Below are 24,598 nucleotides of genomic sequence, written 5' to 3'. Positions count from 1 at the left end.
AACCTCAGACACTTTCACTGTGGAACCTCCCTGCATTCTTTGGGGCTGAGCAGCCACCACGAGGAGCAAAACAGCAGAGAAAGCCCTGAGTCAACCTGCGTGTAGCAACAGGCCCGGAACTTCTCAAGCAGCCCAGGAAGTTGGAGGCCTCCCAGTTTTGTGGCAGGACTTTGTCCTTCCTTAGAACTTCACAGCTTTCTTGCGTACCAGCGTGGGGATTATTGCAAGGCCATCCCCCACCCAGCACTTCTGATGGGACCTGGTAAAACAGACCATTATCGACTGTGATCAAACATCTTTGAAGTCTTGACCAACAACATGCTCAGGGTTAATTTGCTTATGATCTTGGCCGAAGATATTGTCGGGAAGAAAAATGCTGAGTTCTACTGTAGATGACTGCTTGTTTTTGTTGCTGTTGTTGTTTTTAAAGATTTATTTATTTGAGAGAGAGACGGAGCACAACCAAGGGGGAGTGGCAGAAAGAGAGAGGGAGGAGCAGACTCCCCGCTGAGCAGGGAGCCCGATGTGGGGCTCATTTCCAGGACTCTGGGATCATGACCTGACCCAAGACACTTAAGTGACTGAGGCACCCAGGCGCCCCTTGATGATTGTTTTTCATAGTGGAAAGGGAATGCAAAATAGGAAAGAGAGAACAGACCTGCTGTTGAGCTAAAGGCATTTAAAAATTATGATGAAAATTATGTTAGTGGTTTCTTGTCAAGCAAAGGTCAAGTCCTGCTACAGTAAATATCACATCTCCTAAGAATTAATTTTCAGAATTGCACTGGATACCTCCCTCATTTCATGTAACAACAGAAAAACATTTCAGTGTAGCAAAGAGACGGTGTCCTAGGCATGTTCTGTAATTCGGGGTGCTTGTTTCATGGCAAGCAGCAGCAGCTGCTACTTGGAGGGTCACTTACTTTGACATTTGTAAATTAGAAAAGTGATTGAAAAGGACTTGCAAAGTGTCCCCACTCAGATTCTTCAGAAGAATTATTTTGGAGATAGTTGGGAATGTGGGCAGCCCCAGAATCCCCCCGAGGAATTTCACTGGGAGTAGCTGAAGACATTGACTGGCTGACTCCCACATGGTCTGGTTGAAGGAGTCAGGATCAACAAGACAGTTCGTTACCAACTACCGGTGATCTGGGGCTCCTGTGTTGGTCTGAGTCTGAATAAATGTCAGAAGCGCTCTTTTTCTCTACCTCAAATGACCATGTGGTGTGGCTGCTGAGTGCTGCCACTGGTTCCACTGAGTCCCTGGGAAATGGGACCTCTGGTTGTAAGAGAGAAGCATTTGACAACATTCCTGGGACACAGAGGTGCTGTCTTCCAGTATCATGGGAGTCAGCGTCTAACCTCTAAGAAGGAAAGAACAGCTTTGGTTGATTGCTCACAAGAAATGTCTGGGTGGCCTGTTGGTTCTAAGCTCATCAAAAGACATCTGTATTCGGGACCAACACTACAGTTTTGAAGTTCTTAACCAGAAAATACAGTTCATGAAGTAATTAAAATGTGTGAGGGGAGAAAAGGGCATCTGGTCTCTCATGTAAGTTTCACTCGCCCGTTCTCCGTGGTGCTTGCAGACCGCATTGGCGGAGGCCGCCACCAGCCATGGTCAAGCACGTGTGAAAACAAACTAAACCAAAGCCCAGGATGCGCCACCACCTGCTGTAAGGGTGAGGCTGCCGCCCTCTCTGGCGGCCATCAGCACAGGCTGGCCATTGGCCCCAGCCTATGTCTCCCACCTCTAGTCTGTTTGCATAGACTTACAACTTGGGCTCTAGAGTACCCTCTAAAAAGTCATGATTGGGAAGGATGATCATCGTCTTAGATGCACTGTGCAAACGTCAGGTTGAGAGTGCACAATCAGTCTTCAGATATTAAGAAGCTGTTTTTAACGGTGGTTGATAGGCTTGACAACTTAGGAAAACTTTTTGTTTTTTAAGGATTTTATTTATTTATTTGACACACAGAGAGAGAAAGCACAAGTAGACAGGCAGGCAGAGAGAGGGGGAAGCAGGCTCTCCACTGAGCACAGAGCCCAATAGGGGCTCAATCCCAGGGCCCTGAGATCATGACCTGAGCCGAAGTCAGAGGCTTAACCCATTGAGCCACCTAGGTGCCCAGAAAAACTTTTTTAAAAGCATCATTAAAACATAAAGTCTTAAGAAAAAACAGGGGGGTGAAGAGGGGAGCACTTGGGTGGCTCAGTTAGTTAAGTGTCTGCCTTTGGCTCAGGTCATGATCCTGGAGTCCCAGAATCCAGTTCCGCATCTGGCTCCCTGCTCCGCAGGGAGTCTGCTTCTCACTCTGACCCTCCCCCCTCGTGTCCTCTCTCTCTCTCTCTCTCAAATAAATGAATAAAATATTTTTAAAAAAGAGCATCATTAAAACAGCCTCATAGTTTAGCTCTTAAAATAGGTTACATTTAGCCCAAATCCATGCAGAAGGACAGCATGAGTTTACTTCTGAATTGGTTTGGTTTCTGACTCTCCTCGTATACAGGTTGGAGAGCTGTTGTCCTTGTTAGTAACATGGAGCTTTATCTCCCCAGCACAGTGATAATGCCACGAAACGGTAGGAAATGACGTGATAGCCGTGTTTCACAAAACCTTCTTCCTGGGCAAGGTGTAGTGTTCCACTTGGTTGTAGAAGGAAAGTGGTGATGACCGGCAGCAGTGGAAACAGGGTTCCCCATGACAGATTTTAACACGAGTGCAGAAGCTCTGCTCATATGTGTGTACATAAGACCGACAAGCCAAGGGTTGAAGAAAAAAACAGAAGTCTCCACACTCAATGAGACTATCTTTGGAATTCTTCATTTCATTAAGGTTTTCACGAAATACAAAGCTCAAACACAATTGTCTACGTCCACCACAAAACAGAATCAGATAAGTGGTTAGCACACAAACATAATGATCTTTTTCATTTTAAAAAATATAAATAACAATGTTCAAGGTTTTACAGTTTTCTCCTGTGTGTGTGTGTGTGTTTAAGGCTTTATGTTGCAGACCCTTCATGATACAGGTGAGTACTTGTAGCTGTCGTCAGGACACACCGCCCACAAGCAAGGAAGGCCACTGTGGATACATTCCTGAGCGTTACACACACTCTGCGTTGCCTCCGCCTGTTAAGAACTAAACAATCAGATGCCCTCCAATCAGTGCTCACAGTTTCATTGATTTTTCTTCTACTAGAAAGTGAGACTAGAAAGGGGTAAGTTCCCAGCAGCATGCGCGCGCTCAGATCAGTCGTGGAGGGTGAGAAGGAAAGACAGGCCTTTTCCTGGATAGAATTTTTTTCCTTTTATCCAGAAAAACCCCAATGACCCATACAATTTAAACAGTGGTTTGTACTAAGACAGTTTTCAGATTAAATAGTGTTGAGAGAAAGGGGGATCTTTTGGTTGGGTCTTGGCGACGGTTAAAGTGGAGAGGTTACCGCCGGGAAAACGCCGCTCACGGCGCAGCCCGCGGCAGGAGCCGTCTGGCCCTCGAGGTCTGGGGGCAGAGCCAAGGCCCCCGCCTTGGGGATGAAATCCGAGGGGAGACTCTCCAGCAGACACTTGACTTGCTCCTGGCCCAGCTTGATCTTGTCGTCCAGCTTGCGCTGCTCGATGAGGAGCGTCGACTTCATTTTCACGAAATGCTGGTAGTCCTGGAGTTGCTCCTCGGAGAGGTAGTTGGCCAGGATGTCCAACACCACACGCTCCCTTCGGTCCAGGTTCTCCTTGAGCTCCCGGGCATCCTCGTGCTGTCCGGCCAGGACCTTCCTCTTCTCACTCAGAGAGCTCTGCCAGGACGAAGCAAATGGGTCAGCAGAGGGCGAGGTGGGGGAGGGAAGCTGTCTGCAGAGACACCTTTCCCGGGCCTGGGAAACGTCCGGGTTTCCATGTCAGTTGCCGCTCTAGAGTCAGGAGACTTTGAAAATCGGTTTAATACCTTCTGTTGCATGCAAACCGATCTCAACTTGTCCGGTCATCCAGCAGCTTTAGGAGACAGGACAATAAACTGGCTGGGGTAAAAGCTTGACTCGGGGCTTCTAGATTTAAAAGGACAATCAGTGACTCCACTGACATGAGTACTTAGGGGTTGCAGTACCCGGATGAGTGGGCACAAGCGCAGAGATAAAGCGGGATGCTGGTTGACAGCTGGGGGGCAGGGGTGACTGGAGCTGTTTCATGGATACAAAGTTTCAGTTTTGCAAGAACAATTCTAGAGCTCAGTTGCACAGCAACGGGAATATACCTAACACTGCGGAGCTGAACTAACACTTCAAAATGGCTAAGAAGGCACGTTTTAGGTTATGTGTAGTTTACCATGATAAAAAGCTGAAGGGGGTTAAAAAAGGACCAATCTTCAAGCTACCTTGAGTATTTACAAGTATTTGCATTTATAGCGGTTCGCAAAGTGTAGACACCGGCAGCAGCATCTCTGGAGAATTTGTTAGAAATGCGCATTTTCAGGCCCTGACCCACCAACTGCATCTAAGGGCTGGGACCCAGAAAGCTGTTTCAGCCTCCCCGGTGACAGATTCTTCTGCAGCTGGAGATTGAGAACCTCTGCCCTAAGCCACAAATAACACTGGGAATGTCCTATTTCCCATATCTAAAGAAATCTGTTTCTAGTTTTCAGGCCTCGTGAGTCAAACATGAGAGGAGTTCTATTTAACAATGATTTCATATTCTGAGCATTTCTTATATAAACCCAGAGGGAAGGTAGCATGTTATCTTTAGGGCTAATTTACTTTATAATCTTTAACGTGGCTTTTTTTTTTTTAAGATTTTATTTATTTGACAGACAGAGATCACAAGTAGGCAGAGAGGCAGACAGAGGGAGAGGAGGAAGCAGGCTCCCTACGAGCAGAGAGCCAGATGTGGGGCTCGATCCCAGGACCCTGGGATCATGATCTGAGCCGAAGGCAGAGGCTTTAACCCACTGAGCCATGGAGGCACACTAGACTTTTTCTGTTTGGAAAAAAGACAACTTCCTTTTCATGTAATGTGTAGGAGAAATAAATGGCAAGTCCCTGGTGGCTCTGAACAAAAGAGCTGTAGATAGGAGACGGAGCAAGTCAGCCCAGAAGCGTCCTGATTGCTGGGGCGCTTGTCAACTTCTGGTGTAAATACTCAGGTACAGTAGTCACAGCCCTGTTGATGGTCTCACTTCTCTTGGTGAGTTCCCTGGGGCAGGGATCTGTCTGCTTTGCTCCCAGTCGCATCCCATGAGCCCAGTGGCGTACATCAGACACCCAGCATTTGCTGTAAAGCAATGGGGTGAGTGGGTGGGGGCGCCTGGGTGGCTCAGTCGGTGAAGCGTCTGCCTTCAGCTCAGGTCATGATCTCAGGGTCCTGGGATGAGTCCCGTGTCAAGCTCCCAGCTCAGCGGGGAGCCTGCTTCTCCTCTGCCTCTGCCCCTCTCCTTGCTTGTGCGCTCTCTCCCTCAAATAAATACATAAGATCTTTAAAAAGATGAGTAGGGAGGAATGCTCTGTAGCTAAGGAATTCAGTTCAACCTAGTGAATAAAACGTGGGTCTGCGGCAGGACCCCTCATATCTGGGCTCTGTCCCGTGCTGGCCTGTTGCGAGGACTCAGGAGCCCGCGGATGAAGCGGGAAGCCTGCGGTGCTGGGCAAAGACGCAGGCCCTGGACATCACCCGGTGTTGCCGCCACTCTTACACCTGCCCGTTCCCTCCAGCAGGGGGCGCAGTGGGGACACCTGGGTGCACCTTCACAGAGGGCCTGCAGCCCCGCAAAACACGGGCAGGTTCCCTGGACCTGGAGCCCTCGTTCCCGCGCCCTCTCCTGTCTGTCCCCCCTCTTTCTCTAATACCAGCCCCCACCATGCTGTTGTCTCTTCCTTTTCCTGGGATAGAAAGAAGGAGAGAAACCCTGGCCCCGTCTTTTACTTTCCTAAGCATTCCCTGAGCCCCAAGTGTCAGCCCTCCCTTTCGGCATGCAAGACGCCTCCTTCTGTGTTTCCTGATAACCTGTACTCGGGCTCTCTCTCCGCCCCCGAGACTGTGATCTTCTCCAGGGAAGGGGTCTGTTTAATGGCACCCGTCTGTGTGCACGGCTTCCGGGGGAAAAACGGGGGGCCCTGAAGCCCCGCGCCACCTACCCTTTCCTCGCGGCTGGCATCCTCGCCGAGGCCGCTCAGGACGTTCTCCACGCGGGCCAGGCGCCCCGAGAGGGACAGCAGCAGGTTGACCACCTTGTCCAAGTCCCCGATGAACATCTTATACTTGTCAAACTCGTTGGGCTTGCAGAGCTCCTGGATCAAAGCCTCCACCTCTTCCCCCAAGGCATTATTGAGCTTGATGTCCATCAGCAGACTCCCTTTCGCTTCCCGGAGGGTCTCAAGCTTGTGAGTGAGGCTCCCAATGAGCTCGGCCTGTGATGACAGAGGGGACACAGAGCAAAGCTTGGTCAGTGGCGTTGCCAGTGCAGGGAGGACTGACCTCTCCCCGCCACATCTTGTCTTCAGGGCTCAGCTGAAGGTCCCCTAATCTGTAGGGACTGCCCCCAACGTTAGGCCACAATATTCTTTCCTTTCCCTGAATGTCTGCCGTTCTCTGAATCTTTCCCTTGACTACAGTCACCTCGTAATGTGTCCAGTCCTCATGCCACATACGCCGCTGACTTCCAATGGGCTTGTTAACTCGGTTTTGAAAGGCTTTTCAAGACATGCTCTCTTTTTGATCCTCACAAATAGGCAAATAGGGTAAATATTTCTTGTTTTACAGGTAGAGAAGCCAAGAGTTGAAGGAATTAAGGGACTTGCCCCAGGTCAGAGAGCTGAGCGGACTAGGAACGCTAGTTACCATCGAGAGCAGTTACTGTGTGCCGCGAATCACGCGCGATCGCCTCCTTCAGTCCCCCCAGCAGTGGTGCCGGAGGTACTGTTTTATCCACAAGTGCAAGCAGGAGAGACACACTTAGGTGAGGGGATGGGCTGAGGCGCACGGACCATCAAGGGGCTTCCCTGAACTCCAGTCAGCCTGCTTTAACAGCGACCTTGTACGTCTGCCCTTGGAAATATTCACCGGGACCTTTATCAGAAGTCAGCCCCATGATCTTTCCACTGCACTGTCTTCAGTTGCCTGAGCTGTATAATTTGCCACCCTTATTGCAAATTTCTATCCGTGCAGAACAATTCGGCAAATATCCGATATATTTAACTGAGGGAATGAAGTACAGGTCTTAGTGGTTTCAAGTTTGACATTTCTTTTTTTTTTTTTTTTTAAGATTTTATTTATTTGATAGAGAGAAAACTCACAAGTAGGCAGAGAGGCAGGCAGAGAGAGGGGGGAAGTAGGCTCCCTGCTGAACAGAGAGCCCGATGCTCGGCTTGATCCCAGGACCCTGAGATCATGACCTGAGCCGAAGGCAGCGGCTTAACCCACTGAGCCACCCAGGCGCCCCATTTTTGACGACATTTCTATTAAATGTCTACTACTTTGCTACAAGAAAAATTAAACTTTGTCATTTTTTAAATTAGGCTTTTGTTTTTCTCTTAGCCTAAGGTAGCCAGATGGAGAAAGAACATAATCTTTTTTTGGTTAAAACCTACTCTTTAGTGACGCTTGGGTGGCTCAGTTGGTTAAACATCTGCCTTTGGCTCAGGTCATGATCTCAGGTCCTGAGATTGAGTCATGCATCGGGCTCCTTGCTTAGCAGGGAGCCTGCTTCTCCCTCTGCCTGCCGCTGCCCCTACTTGTGCTCTCTGTCTGACAAATAAATAAAATCTTAAAAAAAAAAAAACACCCTATTTCTTTAACCACTAAAATGGTTCTAGCTCAAAAAAATTTTTTTATGCATTTATATAAAACCAAGCCATGTGGCATCAGTTGGAAACTTGGTAAAAAATAATCACAGGTTTTTGATGTTAGAGTAAATCTTCATTTTTAGAGGAAGAAAAAGAAAGTAGAAAAAGAGAAAACATTTGGACTAATAGAATTGAAGGGTTCTGAGGACTTTCTGTACTATTTCTATAACATCACCCGAAAATGCAATAATCACAATGATAAGGGTAAAATATTTATTTCTCCATGATGCACCCATCTTGAAGCTGGGCCATTGGGACACTCCAATCTTCTGGTCTAAGTAAAGTGCATAATGTCCTTGAAATGTCCAAATTCTGGCTTGCATGGTAACAACTTGTCTCTCGACTTGCCTAATCCCAAAGGCTAAGGGTGACTAAAATATCCCCATCTGTTGCACTAACTCCTCAGCTTATCATCTCCAGCTTTCCTGTTTGGTTAGGACAAAGTCAATCAAGGATAATTTTAGTCGCGGAAAAAGCCGTGCAGTCTATATGACTTCCCAGTGGAGGAGTCTGAACCCAGAAAAGTGCAGGTGGGAGAGAATATTGCTTCATTTTCCTTATGTTCTCCTGGAAAACTTACTTTCCAAAAAAAACCCCTACCAATGCTGGCTGGCAGCTCTGGTGTCTGCCTGCTGCGCAGCCAGCTGAGGAGCTGGGGCAGAACACCCCGCGGAGTGCACCGATCCCGCTCGGGGAGGCCGCGCCGAGGAGAAGAGCACGGATAGAAAGCAGGAGGGAAAATAAATGCTGCCTGCGGTGACCTCTTCCCATATTCCTGCTGGACACAGCTGAGAGAAGCCAAATGTCAGTACTGTGTTCGGACAGACCGCGAGAGAGGCTGACCCGCGCGTGAAGTCAGGCCCGACTTACAGGCTGCACTTCCCGGCTCACCCCTCCGTGTCACCGGACAGCGCTGCTACAGAAAACCAGTTACCCCAAACCCAAGGAGGCCGGTGACCGCGCAGCAACACTGCTGTACTCCAGCGTCACGAAAAGGTCTCTGATTATTTACATGTTGCGAGATCCATGTTAGCCTCGTGTCTGGAGTAGTTTCTAGAAAAGTCTTTTAAAAAACTAGTAGAAAGGAAAGTGGGTAATGGCCTCGTGTTTTTTCTTTCCTAGAACTAGGACATCTTTGGAAACCAATATTGTGTCATTGGTTCTGGAACTCAAAGCACTTCTGTTAATAATTGTAATGGGTATCGTTAAAAATCCTCATGGCACCCTCAGAAGCTGGTATTTTAGGGACAGGCGTGCTGATTTCGAATTTTTGAAGGAACAGAGACCACTCAGGAGAAGTCTGCCCTGGCGCGTTGGGCTGGGTTTCTGCAGGACTCGGCTCGCCAGGGCTCTCGGGCTCCCACGCAGCACTGAAAGGGCTTCTCAAGCGAGTGTGGCCTGGGCTCGCCCCCCAAGAACGCGACACAGCGAGCAGCAGGCAGGGGTCAGGCTCAGCCATCTAATCCTCTGTCTGTCCTCTGCGCTACACCCTGTTTTGGTCTCAAAGACACCAACGCTGGCCAGAGCTGCAAGCCCCGCTATGGGAACTGACGTGTACGCGGGGGCTTGGTGGCGTGAGCAGGAACGGAAGGGGACGCGAGTGTCTGGGGATGACGCAGGGAGGGTCCTGCGGGACGAACCAGGTCCCCCTTCATGGCATTCTGATTTCTGAAGGCTCTTCGCTGGGCTGTAATGCGACGTATTAGCACATACGGCCAGGCTGGGGTGTACAGTTACTGAGCAGTCACACCAGTCACGCCTGGCCCTGGCCCAAACGGTGCATATTGGGATGGCATTTTATTTATCTCTCTAATTAGCCTTTAAATTTTGGAAATTTGGCTTTAAAAAATGCAGTTGAAAGGGATGTGAGTACCTGAAGGCAACAAGGGAAAAGTTGGCTGTACTCAGCCACCGTTTCTCTGCCGAGCAGCCCTCTTCAGAAAAAAAAAAAGCAACCAAAGAAACTCTAGCAACTTCTATCTGCAGAATTCACTGTGGGAGAGACAACAGAGGTCTTTCTGGAGGGGTCTGTTTTAGCAACATACTCGTGTCGTCTCCCAGGAGCTACTTAATTTGCAGAATCACTGAAATTTATTCCTTCACCTCCCAACGGGTGTAAACCGGTAGGTCCCCCTGGGTGAGATGCTATGGATAAGGCTCCGGCGCTAACAGACCCTCCCTCCCACCTCACCATCTGCCTGCAGCAACCCTGCTGGGCCCCTTCCCGCTGCTTCCCTGCTGCAGGAGCCGAGGCTCTGATGGTGAACGCAGCAGCGGGTAAGCCACCCAGCCTTTGCGCCTCTGCTTTCTCACTCAGAGCCCGGGGATAACACCACCTGCCCAGAGCTAATAATGTTGGAACGGTAAGCTGCTTCTCGGAGCCAGGCACCATGTAAGTGTCCCACTATTTGAGAACTCACGGTGACCCGATGAGAGAGGGACCTTCCTCATCCTGGTTCTACTAATGAGGAAAGTCGGGTGGACAGAGATTATTGCCGGAGTCAGGTCGTCTGGCTCCAGGGGTCAGGCTTTTCGTCACTGCCTTAAAATAGTTTCTAGAAAAGTTGGGAAGCTCAAATACAATAAAGCTTGCGCAAGCATTCTGGGACATATAAAAGTGTTACACACTTTCACGTTATTATTTTCTGTGCTATCACTGATTTGGGAACAGTGCGAACGGCACAGGCCGCTCACGGCAGCGTGACGCCTGCGGGGGTCACCTTCTGTCCTACGCGGCAACCCCTTTTGCCTCCTGTGCAGGGCTTTGTGCTGACAGTGTGGCCGGTCAGGTCACTACTAACGCGGCTGGCCTCTGCCCGTGGACCGTCTTCACGTCAAGTAAGAGTAAACTGCAGACTCCCAGCCGCGTGGCCAGGTTTAGGGGCAGAGGGGAGTTGAGGCTCCTCCTAGTAAAAATGAGAAAGACCAAGGTATTTCACCCGTCGGCTTTGTTGTTGTTTCTTGGGTTGGTTGGTTTTAAATGGGAGGATCCGGGCAGTAGCACACGGTTGTTTTCTCAGCTGAATTTCATCCCAGAGAGAAAAGTCAGGGGTGATTTTTGTCCCAGGGACAGAACTGGGATCAAACCTCCACTCCCTGCTGGGTGACCCGAGCAAAACAGAAGGATCCTGGGGACTCGACTGCCCTTTCAAATGTTCTCTGGCGCAGTCTCTGCCAAGAGTGGCTCTTTCTCGTTCCTTTCCTCTGAGCAGGGACTGTCGGCAGGACGCTGTCCTGCTCACCTAGCCCGGTCTCTTGGCTCTGGGTGTCAGGCATCTCTGATACAGAAGAAACAGTATTGAATTTCTTTAAATTCAACTAAGCCCACCATCGTCCCTCCCTAAAGGACCTCCCTGTTTTCCCCGTTTCAGTACGGTCAGTCCCAGGCCAGGAGCTCGAGAGGCAGCCTTGACCCTCTTCTCTCTACTATGCGCCATGTCTGATCTGTCCCCGGTTCTGTCCACTCTGCTCCCCGCGCCTCCGTCTGTTTCTCCCGGGTCCCAGTTACACAGGAAGCGTCACGTTCCCGAAATGGCCTCCCCGCCGCCGCCTCTTCCTCCACAGCTGCCAGGGACGGTTCTAAACCGCCCGTCTGCCCCAGCTGTCTCCCTCCTGGAACATCCTGGGGAGGGGGAAGAGCAAGAAATGCCTGATCTTGGCCAAGGTCAAGGTACGCTCACCACAGCCTCCCTCCCCGCATGGCACAGCTGAGCCCCTGGACTCTGAAGGGGGCTCTGTCACGCGAAGTGCGGCAGGGTGCCGGGGCAGGGAGCCGACGGTGAAGGAACGGCCCAGAACCGGGCCTAGTTTCCTGCCTCCCCCTTTATGCTCTTGCTCTGACCAGGGCTGACTTGCACACAGGGTGCGGCAGCAGAACTCTGAGGAAAGCCCTGCCTTTAAAACAAGAAGACCAGAAAAGGGGCCTCTGTGAGCTCAAGAATGCGGGGAAAATCCTGTTTGGACTGTCCTTTTTTTCTCCTCCTAGCCCTAGTGCCCAAGAGTAGACTCCCTGAGCTGCACGCTGCAGTGATGGCTCAGGCACTGAAAACCCTAAGAAAACCTTCTTTCTGTTCCGAGGCACTGGCCTGAACAGTGTGAGGGGAATCCCCTGTTTCTTCTTTCTTTTATTGAGGGGGGTCCCAGTCATGCAGAACAGCAGAGCAGCACAGGCGGCTATAATCAGAAGAACTTACCTCCCCAGCCAGAGGCCCAGGCAAAGGGGCTGCCGGGAGCCAGGGAATGTGGGGGAAAATACCAGACAGGAGAGAGTTAGAAAGAAGATCTCCAAATTCTGTGTACGAACTGACACTGCTTACGCTCAGACTCAAGGTGCATGTGTGTAGGACAGACCCAAACCAGCACAGAAAAGGCCGTGAGAACTGAACTATATGATAGAAGCAACCACCCAAGTCCCAGGCTAACCTCTGAATGGCGCATGCTTGGGACAGCACAGCAAAGGCTCTGAAAATGAAAGTGATATTGGAGCCTGCACCCAAAGTTGGGGCAGAACTTCTAGTCTGAAGCTGGATAGTCTGTCTGCTAAAATAAAAACAAAAAATCCATTTAGAGGATTTTAACAAAACTCAGGATCTCACAACATAATACCCCAAATGTTCAGAATACAAAATTTCCCAATTTAAACACACACACACACACACACACACAGTAAAACTGTGAGCAATTCCCAGGGGAAGACCATTAACAGGTGCTAGCCCCAGTGCTGGGATTACCAAAGTCCTTAAAACAGCTTTTAAAACCTTCCTCCAAAGTAAAAGTAAACACCCTTGAAATGAGGACAGAAGTTGTTGGCAAAGAAATAGACACTACAAAAAAACCTAACTGAATGGAGGATGCTTGGGTGGTTCAGTCGGTTACGCATCTGACTCTTGATTTCAGCTTAGGACATGATCTCAGGGTTATGAGATCGAGCCCCATGTCAGGCTCTGCTCAGCACAGAATCTGCTTTGATTCTCTCTCTCCATTCCCCACCTGACCCTCTACCAACTTATTCTTGACCTCTCAAATAAATAAAATCTAAAAACAAAAAAAGTAGCTGGAAATTTGGGATCTAAAACCTAATTTGAAATTAAGAAAATCACTGGCAGAATGAAGACAGACCTATAGAAATTATCCAATCTGAACAGAGCTTCAGGGATTCGTGGGGCAATATCAAAAGGTCTAATATTTGTGGTACTCGAGTCCCAAAAGGAGAAAAAAGATTAGTACATAAAAAACATTTGAAGACATAATGATGGCTGAAAAGTTCCCGAATTTAGTGCAAGACATAAATTTACAGAATCAAGAAGTTAGTAAATGCCAAATAGGAGAAACCAAAGAAAATCAGGCCCACGCAGATCATAATCGAACTCCTGAAAACCAAAGATACAGGAAAAAAAAAAATTTAAAGCATCCAGAGAAAAACAACACATGGCATATAGGAGAAACAATACTTAAATGACTGTGCATTTCTCATCAGAAACCATGGGAATAAGAAAGTGAAGCAACAATTCTAAATTGCTAAAAGAAAAAGAACAGTCAACTCGGAATCCCATATCCAGTGAGAATATCCTCCAGGAATGGCAGCGGAATAAAGACATTCCAAGACTAAGAAAAGTTAAGAGAAACTGTCACCAGCAGACCTATTTTAAAAGAAATGCTGAATTATTTCAGGCTGAAGGGATGAAAGACCACAGAGGAATCTGGAACTTGAGGAATGAAGAACAGCAGAAATGTGCAGCTGAGAGCCATCTGGGTCACCGATGATCTCTTGGGGAAAGCCAGTTCTGAGGAACAACAGATTCGTTTTGCCTTTTGAAATATTCCGCTAAGTCCCTAAGCCAAAACTTCTGGCCTTCAGAACAAAGAATCATGGGATCTGCTGAAGCAGATTTTCGCCCAATAGATACAGCAAGGTTACCAGATGATTTAAACTTCTAGTTATTAGACCGTCTTTAGTTATGTTCAGACAATGAAAGGGTTTCATCCTTCAATGTTTACGTTTACTGGGAACGTGATAATCCATCCTCTACGATGTTTACATAAAAATACGTTAAAATAGAATTGAGCTCAAAGGCTAATTTAATTTTTAAAAATATTAATTTTAAATTGGGACTCTAGTTTCCACAGACTCCTAGTGAATTTCATGCCTAGAAATAGAGCTTGGGTTATTAATAACTTTAAATATCAGGTAACAAAGTATTACCTTACAAAAGTTAGTGGAAGGCTGTGCTCTACCTTGGAACAATCTTGACCCAGCATCGTTTTTTAAAATCAACCTTAGAAAAGTTTGTTGTATGTGCATCAGGAAGGGAACTGCATTTTCAACTCGATGATGCCTGCCACATCACTTAAAACACATCTATTTTGTTTCCAGATCAGATATGTAAATGCAAATGACACCAGTGAAAATTCTGCCCCACACGAATAAGCGTGCAGTTCATTCAAAACCAGGGTCTTCTGTCCACCTTAAGATCCAAACTCTCCAGCCTTTCACACAGAGCCCCACGTGACCTCCATGACCTTCTGGGATCCATCACCTTCCTGTGTGATCCTCTAACTTTGCTAATTTCTAAGTGAGGCCGGAGGCTTTTTGTTTTACATCCCAAAGTATCAAACTGCTAGCAAAAGCTTTCTGTGGCACACACGCCCTCCCTGTGTTTCTCCAGGTCTTTTTCCAGGCCAGGCCCTTTGTCTTGACTTCTCCTCTTGCCCTGACCCCTTCTGACCCATTCTGATAACTTGGGTGTAAAATGTGGCAATTCAGGTGTGAGGAAGTTTTGTGGAAATAAAGGTAATATGGCCCCTATGAAAACAGGGCCCACCCCTAAAAAGAAGTGCTTAGTACGTGGTAATTCCTGTGAGGATTAGTCCTCTGTGCCCTAATATTTTTGGTTTAAAAATACTTTTGCCACATAATAATCAGAGTGAGAGGCTGATAATAAAGTGATAAAAATGCGTTTTTTTTTAAAAGCAATGAGTAATTTGTCCCACTGCTACTGTAAAATAGGATGTGTTTACCTGCAAAAAATAAAAACCCCCAAACCTGTCAAATATTCAGTGAAAGGGCACATGACACCCCGGTACCTGTAATGGTGTTTATAGCGCCCCCCTCTGGGACAAATACAGACAGCCCAGAGCAGGCAGGTTTTTCCCCTGACTGGAGGGCCCATTAAATGGGGGCCTTTGGCAGCACTGGAGTAAGGGACATGCCAGAAGGTGTGCCATGAAGCAGGTGTTTGCACAGGAAAACCTTGGGCTGGGAGAGCGTGGTGCTGGGGTGGCCGCATCAGCGCGGAGCCGGAGAAGCGAGGGCAGTGCAGCTGCTCTGAGATCCCTAACCCCCCCCCCCCCCAACTCCCTGCTCCCAGGGTCTGTATCCTGCGGTCTCAATCCGAGCGGAAGCTGGAGAGCTTAGGGACCTGGAGAGTAAGTGAAACAGAATCACGTAAGAAAGCTGCTCCTTGGGGAGCCTGGGTGGCTCAGTGGGTTCAAGCCTCTGCCTTCGGCTCAGGCCATGATCCCAGGGTCCTCGGATTGAGCCCCACATCGGGCTCTCTGCTCCTCGGGGAGCCTGCTTCCTCCTCCTCTCTCTCTGCCTGCCTCTCTGCCTACTTGTGATCTCTCTCTGTCAAATAAATAAATAAAACCTTAAAAAAAAAAGAAAGCTGCTCCTGGACTTGGTACCACGGAGAGCCACTCACATTCCAAGCGCAGCAAGGGACGTGCTTTAACAAAGAGCCCTTTCTCGGGATCGAGGCCTGCCGGGTCCGGGTCCGAAGGGCTGAAAGCGCAGAGGCAGGCGGCCCCTGGGGGGCTGCAGGCAGGAGCGAGGGAGGCGGGAACGTTCTCCCCTGCAGGCACAGCTGGGCTTGGAGGCAGGAACGTTCTCCCCTGCAGGCACAGCTGGGCTTAGAGCGCCGCGGGTGCGGGAAGACAGGCGGCATCACAGTCATTTTTAAAATGCTTTGCATTTGAAACTTCTGCAGGGCTCTCCCTGCCGGCTGCTAACTTCCAGGGGGTGCTTCCAAGCCCTTCACCAGGCGCTGCAGAGAGCACTGGGGGACCCGGAGATTAACACCACCTTTTCTCACGAGCGTCTTTGGACAGTTGGTCTTTTCCCTTAACGTTTCTACATTTTCCAGGTTCTGTGGTCCTTCTGACCATGAAACATGAAATGAAAATGACACTGACCGTGGGCACCGCTGGGCAGCCCTGAGCACTGGGTCTCGGTGTTGGATTAAGAGTCAGGGAACCTGGGTTCAGTTTCAGCTCTGCAACCTCTAGGAAGGGACCCTCACTTGTGTCATCTATAAAAACTGCGAGGGACAGGAAAGCTGTGAGAAATCACTAAATGCCATGAAGTCGAGCGTCTGGCGACGGCATGGGCGGGGCTGCTGGTGCACAGGCCCTTCTTCCTCTCCTGCCCCAAGGGGCCAGGAACCTTCCTAGGACCCTGGCTACCTTCGGGGGAGATCAGAACACAGCCCCCCGTTCTTTACCTTCTTTTCATTGACGTCCACCTGCTCCTCCTCCTCGCTCACGTCCGCCGGCATGGCCTTGATCTTGTTCAGGAGCTCGGCCTTGGGGGCAGACACACGGTAGTAGGCCGGGCAGTTGACCAACACGCCCACCGCTTCCCTGTCTTCACCCCTGCATCGTAAGAACAAAAGAGTACACAGCACGTTCCAGAAGCTTCGCTTGACCACCTGCTGCTCCTTCAGAAATGTGTGAAAAATTCTATTCAGTCCCCTCCCAGAAATTACATGAATAATTATTTACTGATGAGTGAGTACTATGCGTAGGGCTCTTGATTCCAGGCAGACGTGCGCTGGAAAATGCCAAAGGCAATACTGGGGGGACTGGGAGTCAGGCCTGCGCATCTCCCCGATGCCTCTGGGGGAGTCCTGTAGCCTGCCTGTGCGCTTCTCCTTCTGTGAAAAGTGTAAGAACAATGCTGACTCCCTGTTTCTCAGGGGGGCCCCGGGGCAGCTGTGACGCAGTGAACGTGGAGGTATTTTCAAGGGGCTGCGCCTCTCAGACTGCAGTCTTGGCCTTCCAGGGTCACAGAATCTTCCCGACCCCTGCTGTAATTGTTGCCTGGACGCGTAGCATTTTTCCTTCTCATGTGAGCGCGCTATCCCGTAAGCACCCAGGAAACCTACAGCCTGCTGGTCAGTGTGGACGAGACGTGAAGTTGACTCCTTAGTTACACAGCAGGGGTGCCAAGAGTTTGGAGAACAAACCAGGAATTGAGAAACCCGGTATAGAGTCAGCGTTCTGTGTTGTACTATAACCAAGCTGTCTCTCTGGGTATGAGTCAGGTGCTACCAGCTGAGGAAATGATGCCACGGGAGCGGGTTCGGTTCTCCTGGAGAGGTACGTCAATCTGGTGACTTAACATCTAGGCCTACATTTTGCAGTGGCATAAAGACCCACCAAAACAAGTCATTTTTACCTGTCTCCGGCTTGCTAGGACTGTTCTTCTAAGCAAGATGGTTTCGTGTTAAATGTTCTAAGCACATTTAATTCACTTAACTGAAAAAACTGGAAAAGGTCTTCTGGAACTAGAAAAGGTACACTTTTCCACCCAGATATACTCATTGCATAACAAATCGGCTTCTTGAGCATTGAACTAACTAACCAAGCCTCCCAAAGGCTGTTGGCCAAGTCGCACACACAGCAGGACAATGGTCCTTCCTACCAGAAGAGGGCGCAGGCCACCCTCTTGAGATTCCTCCCGCGGGTCTCAGGGCTGCAAGTTAGGTGACTTTTCTGTTCACTTCTACATTGAGAACATGAGCTCTCGAGATGATGCTAGGAAATGCTCAGCTGAGGATGTATCTGTAAGTTACTTTGGCCCTTCTACAGCAGGAGGTCAGAGAACAGAACGGATGGCAGGTCCTGACCTTGATCTGCTACAGACGCGCGTAGTTAAGGGACCGGCACACCCACAGAGCCTCGTGCTTGGGTCGCTCATGGAGCCCAGCGGACTGGCTGGCACGTTGGAGGTACTCAGTAAGCGTTTGCTGAACACATGACCCAGGATAAGTCACTTCACCTCCGTCAGTCTCTGCCAAGTCTGAAGCGTCGGATGGACAGAGGGACAGTTCAGGCCTCAGACTAGGAGAGGCTCCAACCAGCTACCCGAGAGCTCGTAAGGACTCCTAACTCTTCCTCCCCCTCCCGCTAGTAATTTAGTTAGGACCAGTTGGAAATTTCTGAAAGGCAAGACCAAGTTTAGATGAAACGCTGTTTTCATCTGGTCTAGAAGCCACTAACTATGGAGCTCCGGTCCCTCAATCCGCATAGCTTCCATTGAAGATTAAAAAGAAAACAAAAACCACTTTAAACCTTTAAACCACTTTAAAACTTTAAACCTTTCCCAAGTTGGCCTTGAAGGAAATCAAATATGCAGGAAAATATTGCAATAACCCAGGAGAAATCAAAAGAATGACAAACGCAGACCCCGGTGACGGGGCGCTGGGACGCGTCGCGCCGCAGTAATCGTGGGAGCAGAGGCTCTGGCCGGACCCAGCGGTAACAGCGCGCCCACGCTCAGGTCCTCCTGGGTTTTCAGGACGAAGCGAACATCCAGGCTCTCGGAAGGTGGCTGTCAGGGTCGTGAACGAGCCCCTTTGTCCCAGCTGCACCCTTCCCACAGTCTGTCTCACCTCCGCCTGGAGGCGGTCTCAGATGTGCTCACCCCTTCCCCTGCCCTCGGCACAGACCCCCGTGGGGCTCTCGATTACCATGATCCTGACCGAGAACGGACAGTTGCTTGTTCCCCAAGCTGGGGACACTGCAAAGTCATTAAGAGAGCAGACACGGTCATGGTGCCTAGTTCAAATCCAGAGGCCGCCACTCACGTGCTCTAGGCCCTCGGTGGGGCACGGTCTTCATTCCTCTGTGCTTCCAAGTTTCCTCACTTGTAAAAGGGAGATAAAACTAGGAGCTACATCAGGGGGTTCTTGCTGAAGACTGAATCAGAAACTGCTCACACGAAACACCAACACAATGATTCACATGAAGAACTGAGCACTACAAATGGTTCGAATGGTTCGAAGGGCCGTCACCACCACTACTACTGTTTTTGTTGTAGGGCAGGTGCCTGGTGACTCATGGTCGGTCTGTCCCACGCCCCACTCCTCAGAGCCATTCAAAGGCTGCGATGGAGGGTCACTCTAGGGTCAGAACCTCTGGAGGCAGGAAAACATCACATAAGTTGTCCTAGACTTACCACCACCCCGGAAGGAGTCTCAAACTCAGTCTCTGCAGGCATTCCCAGGGACTTACCTCTTGCTTTCATATCCCGTGCAGGTGACAGTCCTCTGCGTGGCCTTTCTCTTCGTGCTGTTCTCTTTCAGCAAGTTAACATCTCGGGGAAACAAACCTTCCATTAGGTCCATAGTTGTCTTCATTCTGGAGTCTGGATCCAAAATGTCTGCCAGGGATTTGTCTTGGTGGACGATTTCCTTGGCCAGAGCCTCTGTGCGGATGTCTTCTGAGGACTTCTGAGAGCCAGAACTGACATTGTTTTCGAAACCTTGAGTCCCACAGACGGGGTTGTTGATGGGAGCTGGCTGCCCGGGGCTTGGCTGCTTGCCAAGAGCCCCATCAAGCTGGGGCAGAGCACCCGTGCTGGAAGGGGGGTTGGTCCCGTTGGCCTCTGAACCCTTGACAGAAGTTTGGGATCCGGAAGCTGGTGTCTGCCAGCCGGCCGAATGGACTGTACTGGGAATGGACCTTTCCTTGGCAACGGTCACCTCGGCGAATTTGCTGGAGCTGCCGGGGATATTACAACAGAGAAGGTAGAAGAGGAGTCAGCAGAGAGGCAGGAAGACTCAGGGCTGTTGCTTCTCACATGAGGAATGGAAGGACAAGGTAGTCATGCTCTGAGGTTATCATCCCCCAAACTGTAGGGTCCTAAAGGGCATCCCCCTCAGCCCAGTGCTGGTCACAGGGAAGCTGCGTGACTTTGCAAGGGGGGGAGGGACCTAGTGGGAATTCAGTTGTGGTGGATGTTGCAGTGAGATTCCAGAGCTTTCTGAAAGGAACAAAGGGCAGTGGTGCTACATCCCTCCTGGGGTGTCTAGAGGGAGCTGCCACAGAGGCAACGTGTTCTTCTGGGGCTCGGAGATCGCCTGTCCCAGGGAGCGTCGGTTTGGAAGAGCTACCACCCCTTCTCGTGGCTTCCACAGGATCTTCCCGGAACATAACTGACCTTTAGCTCCGTTCTTTGTCCTCTCCAATGGACACGGAGTGACTCTGGAAAGAAAGCTGACCACAGCCTGGCTGCAGCCCAACCTCTTTTTCTCTGGAGTGAGGCTGCCTCTAGGCTAGTCTACGCCTCCCTCTCTCCCTCTCACACACACCCCCCGCGTGTTTCTAGCACGGCCGAGGGTGGGCAGGTGAACCTGTTTTAGGGCTCGACGACGTCGGGAGGCCCACGGACACCCGCAGAGAAGCCGTATTTTCCAGTACCGGCTCCATCAGTAATAAAAGGGACATTCCTGTTTTCTCTGTCTTCCTCCTCTGCCTCTTTAACCGATCAGGAGCTCAAGCAGGGAAGAGAGATGTCGCCCCCTTGGGACTTATCACGCCCTCGGAAACTGAACGCCGCCCTTCGGCCGCTGGGGCTCACTTATGGCACTCTCGTTCCGGCGGTCCCCGTGCTGGGAACTGGCTACTAAGGCAGCGACCAGCCCAAGTACACGAATGACCCCGTTCTGCCGGTTTCATCACTCGAGTCTATACGGTCCCCACACCAGGCTGCTTCTGTGGCCAGTGGGAGGAGGGTCTGGGGAGGCTGCAGGGTGACAATCTCTTACCAGATGGGCCCTTTCGGGCCTCCGCGGGGGCTCGCCCTGCACGGAGTCGCCCGCTTACCTGGGACAGGGCCCCTTGGGAGCCTCACTGCCCGGCGCCGCCGCGCACACAGCTTGGGGAGGAGGTGGGGGAAAGTCGTCCAAGACGTCGGCTGGGGTGTCCTGGCTCCGTGGAGGCGGCGGGGGTGGGGGCAGCTCAAACGTGGGGCAGGAGGCGGCCCTGGGGTCCGAGTCCCTCACAAACACGTCGTCATCATAGTCCTCCCGGGGTCGGGGGGAGGCCTGCAGGGCGGACTCCGATATCCGGAGGGAGATCCTCCCCGGAGTGCTCGGGGTTCCGAGCAGCGTGTCGTCAGGGCCGCTGCCCGAGCTCGGAGGGGCCCGCTGTGCTTTGTGGCGCTGCGGGCTTGCACACTCGGGGGACGGCGAGGCCTCGGGGAGGCCGTCCTGCGGGGCCGCGGGGGCCCACTTCACGCGGGGCGGGGCGGGCCGCGGAGGCTGGGAGACCCGCCTCCTGGTCGCCTCTTCTGTTCCGGGCCCTGGGCTGTCAGGCTCGTGGCCTCTGGGACGGGCAGGCTGCACCGGGCTGTGACCAGTGCTCCTGTGGGTCGCTGCCAGCGTGTGGGGCGGGAGAGGCTGTGGCCCTGCCTGACCGTCCCTTCCAGCCGGCTCATCGGCCGCAGCCCGCGAGCTCAAGGGAACAGGGGACGGCAGAGCCGAGCCCAGTGGGGTCAGGGGTGCGGCCCTGGGGTCTGTGAGATGCCCCGGCACTCCTGTGGGCACCGGCCCCGGGCAAGGTGTTGTTCTGCTAGCCTGCCTCTGTGGGTCCGGGGGTCCGGGACATTTGCTGGGAACAGAGGCTCCGCCAACAGCTTTGTAGCCTGGACCACCCCAGTGAGGGCTAGGATGGAGTCTGAGCAACGGCATGTCCTCACCGCCTCTTTCGGAGCAACCGAGCGACCTGGAGAAGGACACAGACCTCGGGTTACCGAGTGGGATACAGACCTGGGGTTAGGGAGCAGGACACAGACCCAGGGTTATGGAGCAGGGGTTGGGGAGCAGGACATAGACCTGGGGTTAGGGAGCAGGACATAGACCCAGGGTTATGGAGCAGGGGTTGGGGAGCAGGACATAGACCTGGGGTTAGGGAGCAGGACACAGACCCAGGGTTGGGGAGCAGGGGTTGGGGAGCAGGACATAGACCTGGGGTTAGGGAGCAGGACACAGACCCAGGGTTATGGAGCAGGATACAGAACTGGGGTTAGGGAGCGGGACACAGATCCAGGGTTACTGAGTGGGACACAGACCCAGGGTTACGGCTCAGAAGAAAGGGGCAAATACTGAACCCAGAGTTCATGACAGAGATGGGAAAGCGTTTAGGGAAAAGGAGCCCAGAGAAGCTGCGTACTGTCCCTCCGACTGCTTGTACAAAGAATGGAGTTTTTTTAAAAAAAACGCCAGACAGGCATAAACCCCTACAGGAAAATGTCAAATGGCCGACTTGGGGCCACAAGGCATTTCCCATTATTCGCTCTCTCACTGCCCCCTCCCCAACCACCCCCCCGCCCCCCCCCCGCCCCCGGCAGCACACAGATCCCGCAACTGGTGGCTTTGCAGGGCAGGCCTCAGGATACAAAAGGAAACAGGTACATTTCTTCAGGCCTTTTTAGGACTCCTTTGGGAAAAAGAGTGCTGCCTTAGTCTCTCCCAGTGGGATGCCCATGGGAGAGGTCTGCGGGGAAAGCATCCGCGTGGGCTGCCGAATGTGGAGGTTTTATTTACCATTTTCCTTTAGTCTCCAAGCGTTTTCATTTTTTAGAATGGAAAGTAAGAAGGAGGGGAGAGTCTCACCCAAGGAGCTAATAAGCCATGATCTCTGTAGAGAGAGATCGATCACAATGCGCAAATAGGGTACATGGTGATTTAGACACCTGTCCTCCACCTCGGCTCTGAGGACAACCCCAACAATTTCTAATACTTTTGTTATTATGTTCTAAAGGGAAAACAAAACAGAAATCCGCAGCACCGCCCGCTGGCGCGCAGGAGTTAATAAAATCGATCTCCAGCAAACCCACCCTCGTTTGAAAATTCCGCATTTGGAGCTCTCGGGATGCCCGTGAATCTGGAGAGCAGATGGAACTTTTCATCTTTCAGATCCAAGTCCTCAGGGAGCTGTGGCTCAGTCCCCAGGCACAGCCCCAGCACAGGCCTGCCATAAACCCGCCCGCGCGCCAGGCCGGGAGAATGCGGCATATGGAAGGGAAGGACTGCAAAGAACCAAATTAGCTTCTCGTGATGTTGTTTCTGTATCACCAATGCAGACGGTTAAGGGCCCGTCTCTGTCAGACGCGACTCTGCCCTTCCCCTGAAGTAGCCTTTTCATGTAGAGGCGGTTTCTTCACCGAGAACCTCTCAGTATTTAAGACCGGCTGCTCTGTCTTTCCCGGCGCGTTCCCAAACGGATGAACTGAAAACCCAAAGGCAGGAGATGTGCTGGGAGCTTTGCTCCCGTACTCATGTCGGAATCCTCAGGACCTGGTACAAAGCACCCTGTCAGTAAATGTCTGTTGAACGAGCAGTACCTCTGCCCAATTGTTCAGACAAGGATATAAGCGATTTTTACACCCAACGTCCTCTAATAGGACACGGAATAAGTGGAATCTGTTTTACTGACTAACCTGTTATATATATGTTTGTTGGCTAGTTGGTTTTGTTGTTGTTGTTGTTGTTTTTATCTTGGAGAACTGTCTACTCAAGTTCTTTCCGTCATTAAGGAATTTGATTTTTGTGGTTGAGTTTCACCTTTGACTTGAGATGATTCTCTTTCGGCAGTGCTCTAGGTCACTGTTCGTTCTCCCTTGTCTCGAGCTTTTAAGCAATGCACTGAAACTAACCTAAGTTCTGAGTCTCGCCTTGAAAACTTTCTTTACTTGAGGCACAACTCTGGGAGGAAAAGCACATAGTCTGCTAGGATAGAAGGTAACTAAGTACCCACTTTCTGACACCATGTGGGCTGCTTTTTTTTTTTTTTTTTTCTAAAGAGTGAGAGGGCATGAGTGGGAGAGGAAGGGCAGAGGGAGAGGGGGAAGCAGGCTCCCCGCTGAGCAGGGAGCTGGAGGCGGGACTCGATCCCAGGACCCTGAGACCATGACCTGAGCTGAAGACAGACGCTTAACCGACTGAGCCACCCAGGCGCCCCTTGATGACAGTTTTAAACTACCTTTCCTATTTCCTATCCCTAAGGGCCTGAAAATTATGATTTGGGAGCTTTATTTTTTACCTCCTGTGCTTCTGATACGTTTGTCTTGCTCTGTGAGGCTGTTCACGAGACGCCCATACTTCCCCTGTGCTCTAGTCACCGCACCTGATCCTCTGCGCGCAGAGCCGGAAAAGAGCGCACACGGCCCCAGTTGTGAGGCCTCAGCGTTTGCTCCGTGAACCTTTCTAAGGCTAAACTTACTTGACGTCAGCTACTGCCTCAAAGTGCACATTCAAAACCTATTCCGAGTAAGTATCATTTTTAGAGAAAGTCATCTATAAAGGAAAAATTTTAAAGTTTCCTATGGCCTAGACAAACTGAAAAGGCAACGCACAATACTGTGAAACATCGGAATGTCACATTTCCCTTTCTGGTAGAGCGGAAGAGAAAGAGGAAAGTGCAGCATTCACAGGGCAGAGAGCCTCCGAAACACACGGACATACCTGGACCCAGGGGCAGCCGAATAACACGGATCCTTCATGAGACCAAAGCTGTTGTTTTCCCCCAAAACCACATCCTTGAAACACAAGAAAGGCACAGCGTTACTACCAACAAACAGGCGTTTAAATTTACCAAGAGGGTGACAGTAGAAAGGAGAGAAAACGTTTATCAGAGGCCTACTAGTGTCGGGCACCAACGAGGCACTGTCGCATACTGGCCGCTTCACCCCCAAAGCCCCAGG

General features: G+C 50.8%; 1 protein-coding gene across 8 annotated transcripts in view; it reads right to left on the bottom strand.

Annotated features, from left to right (window-relative positions):
• Positions 1–2,803: 2,803 nt before the first annotated feature.
• SHROOM3 (shroom family member 3) overlaps positions 2,804–24,598 on the bottom strand; it is a 290,162-nt gene continuing 268,367 nt past the window's right edge. For all 8 annotated transcript variants that reach the window (XM_032334624.1, XM_032334631.1, XM_032334628.1 and 5 more), the window contains 6 exons: positions 24,360–24,433; positions 20,719–21,618; positions 19,126–19,614; positions 16,332–16,482; positions 6,127–6,399; positions 2,804–3,798 (listed from right to left, as the gene is read on the bottom strand). In XM_032334624.1, the coding sequence (XP_032190515.1) occupies positions 3,430–3,798; positions 6,127–6,399; positions 16,332–16,482; positions 19,126–19,614; positions 20,719–21,618; positions 24,360–24,433 (2,256 nt within the window). In that variant the 3' untranslated portion in view covers positions 2,804–3,429. The remainder of the gene's footprint in view (positions 3,799–6,126; positions 6,400–16,331; positions 16,483–19,125; positions 19,615–20,718; positions 21,619–24,359; positions 24,434–24,598) is intronic.

The sequence above is a fragment of the Mustela erminea genome, chromosome 2 (genome assembly GCF_009829155.1).
Source record: "Mustela erminea isolate mMusErm1 chromosome 2, mMusErm1.Pri, whole genome shotgun sequence".
Taxonomy (NCBI): domain Eukaryota; kingdom Metazoa; phylum Chordata; class Mammalia; order Carnivora; family Mustelidae; genus Mustela; species Mustela erminea.
Note: the sequence above shows the minus strand (reverse complement) of the source record. Positions and strands in the feature narration are given on the sequence as shown.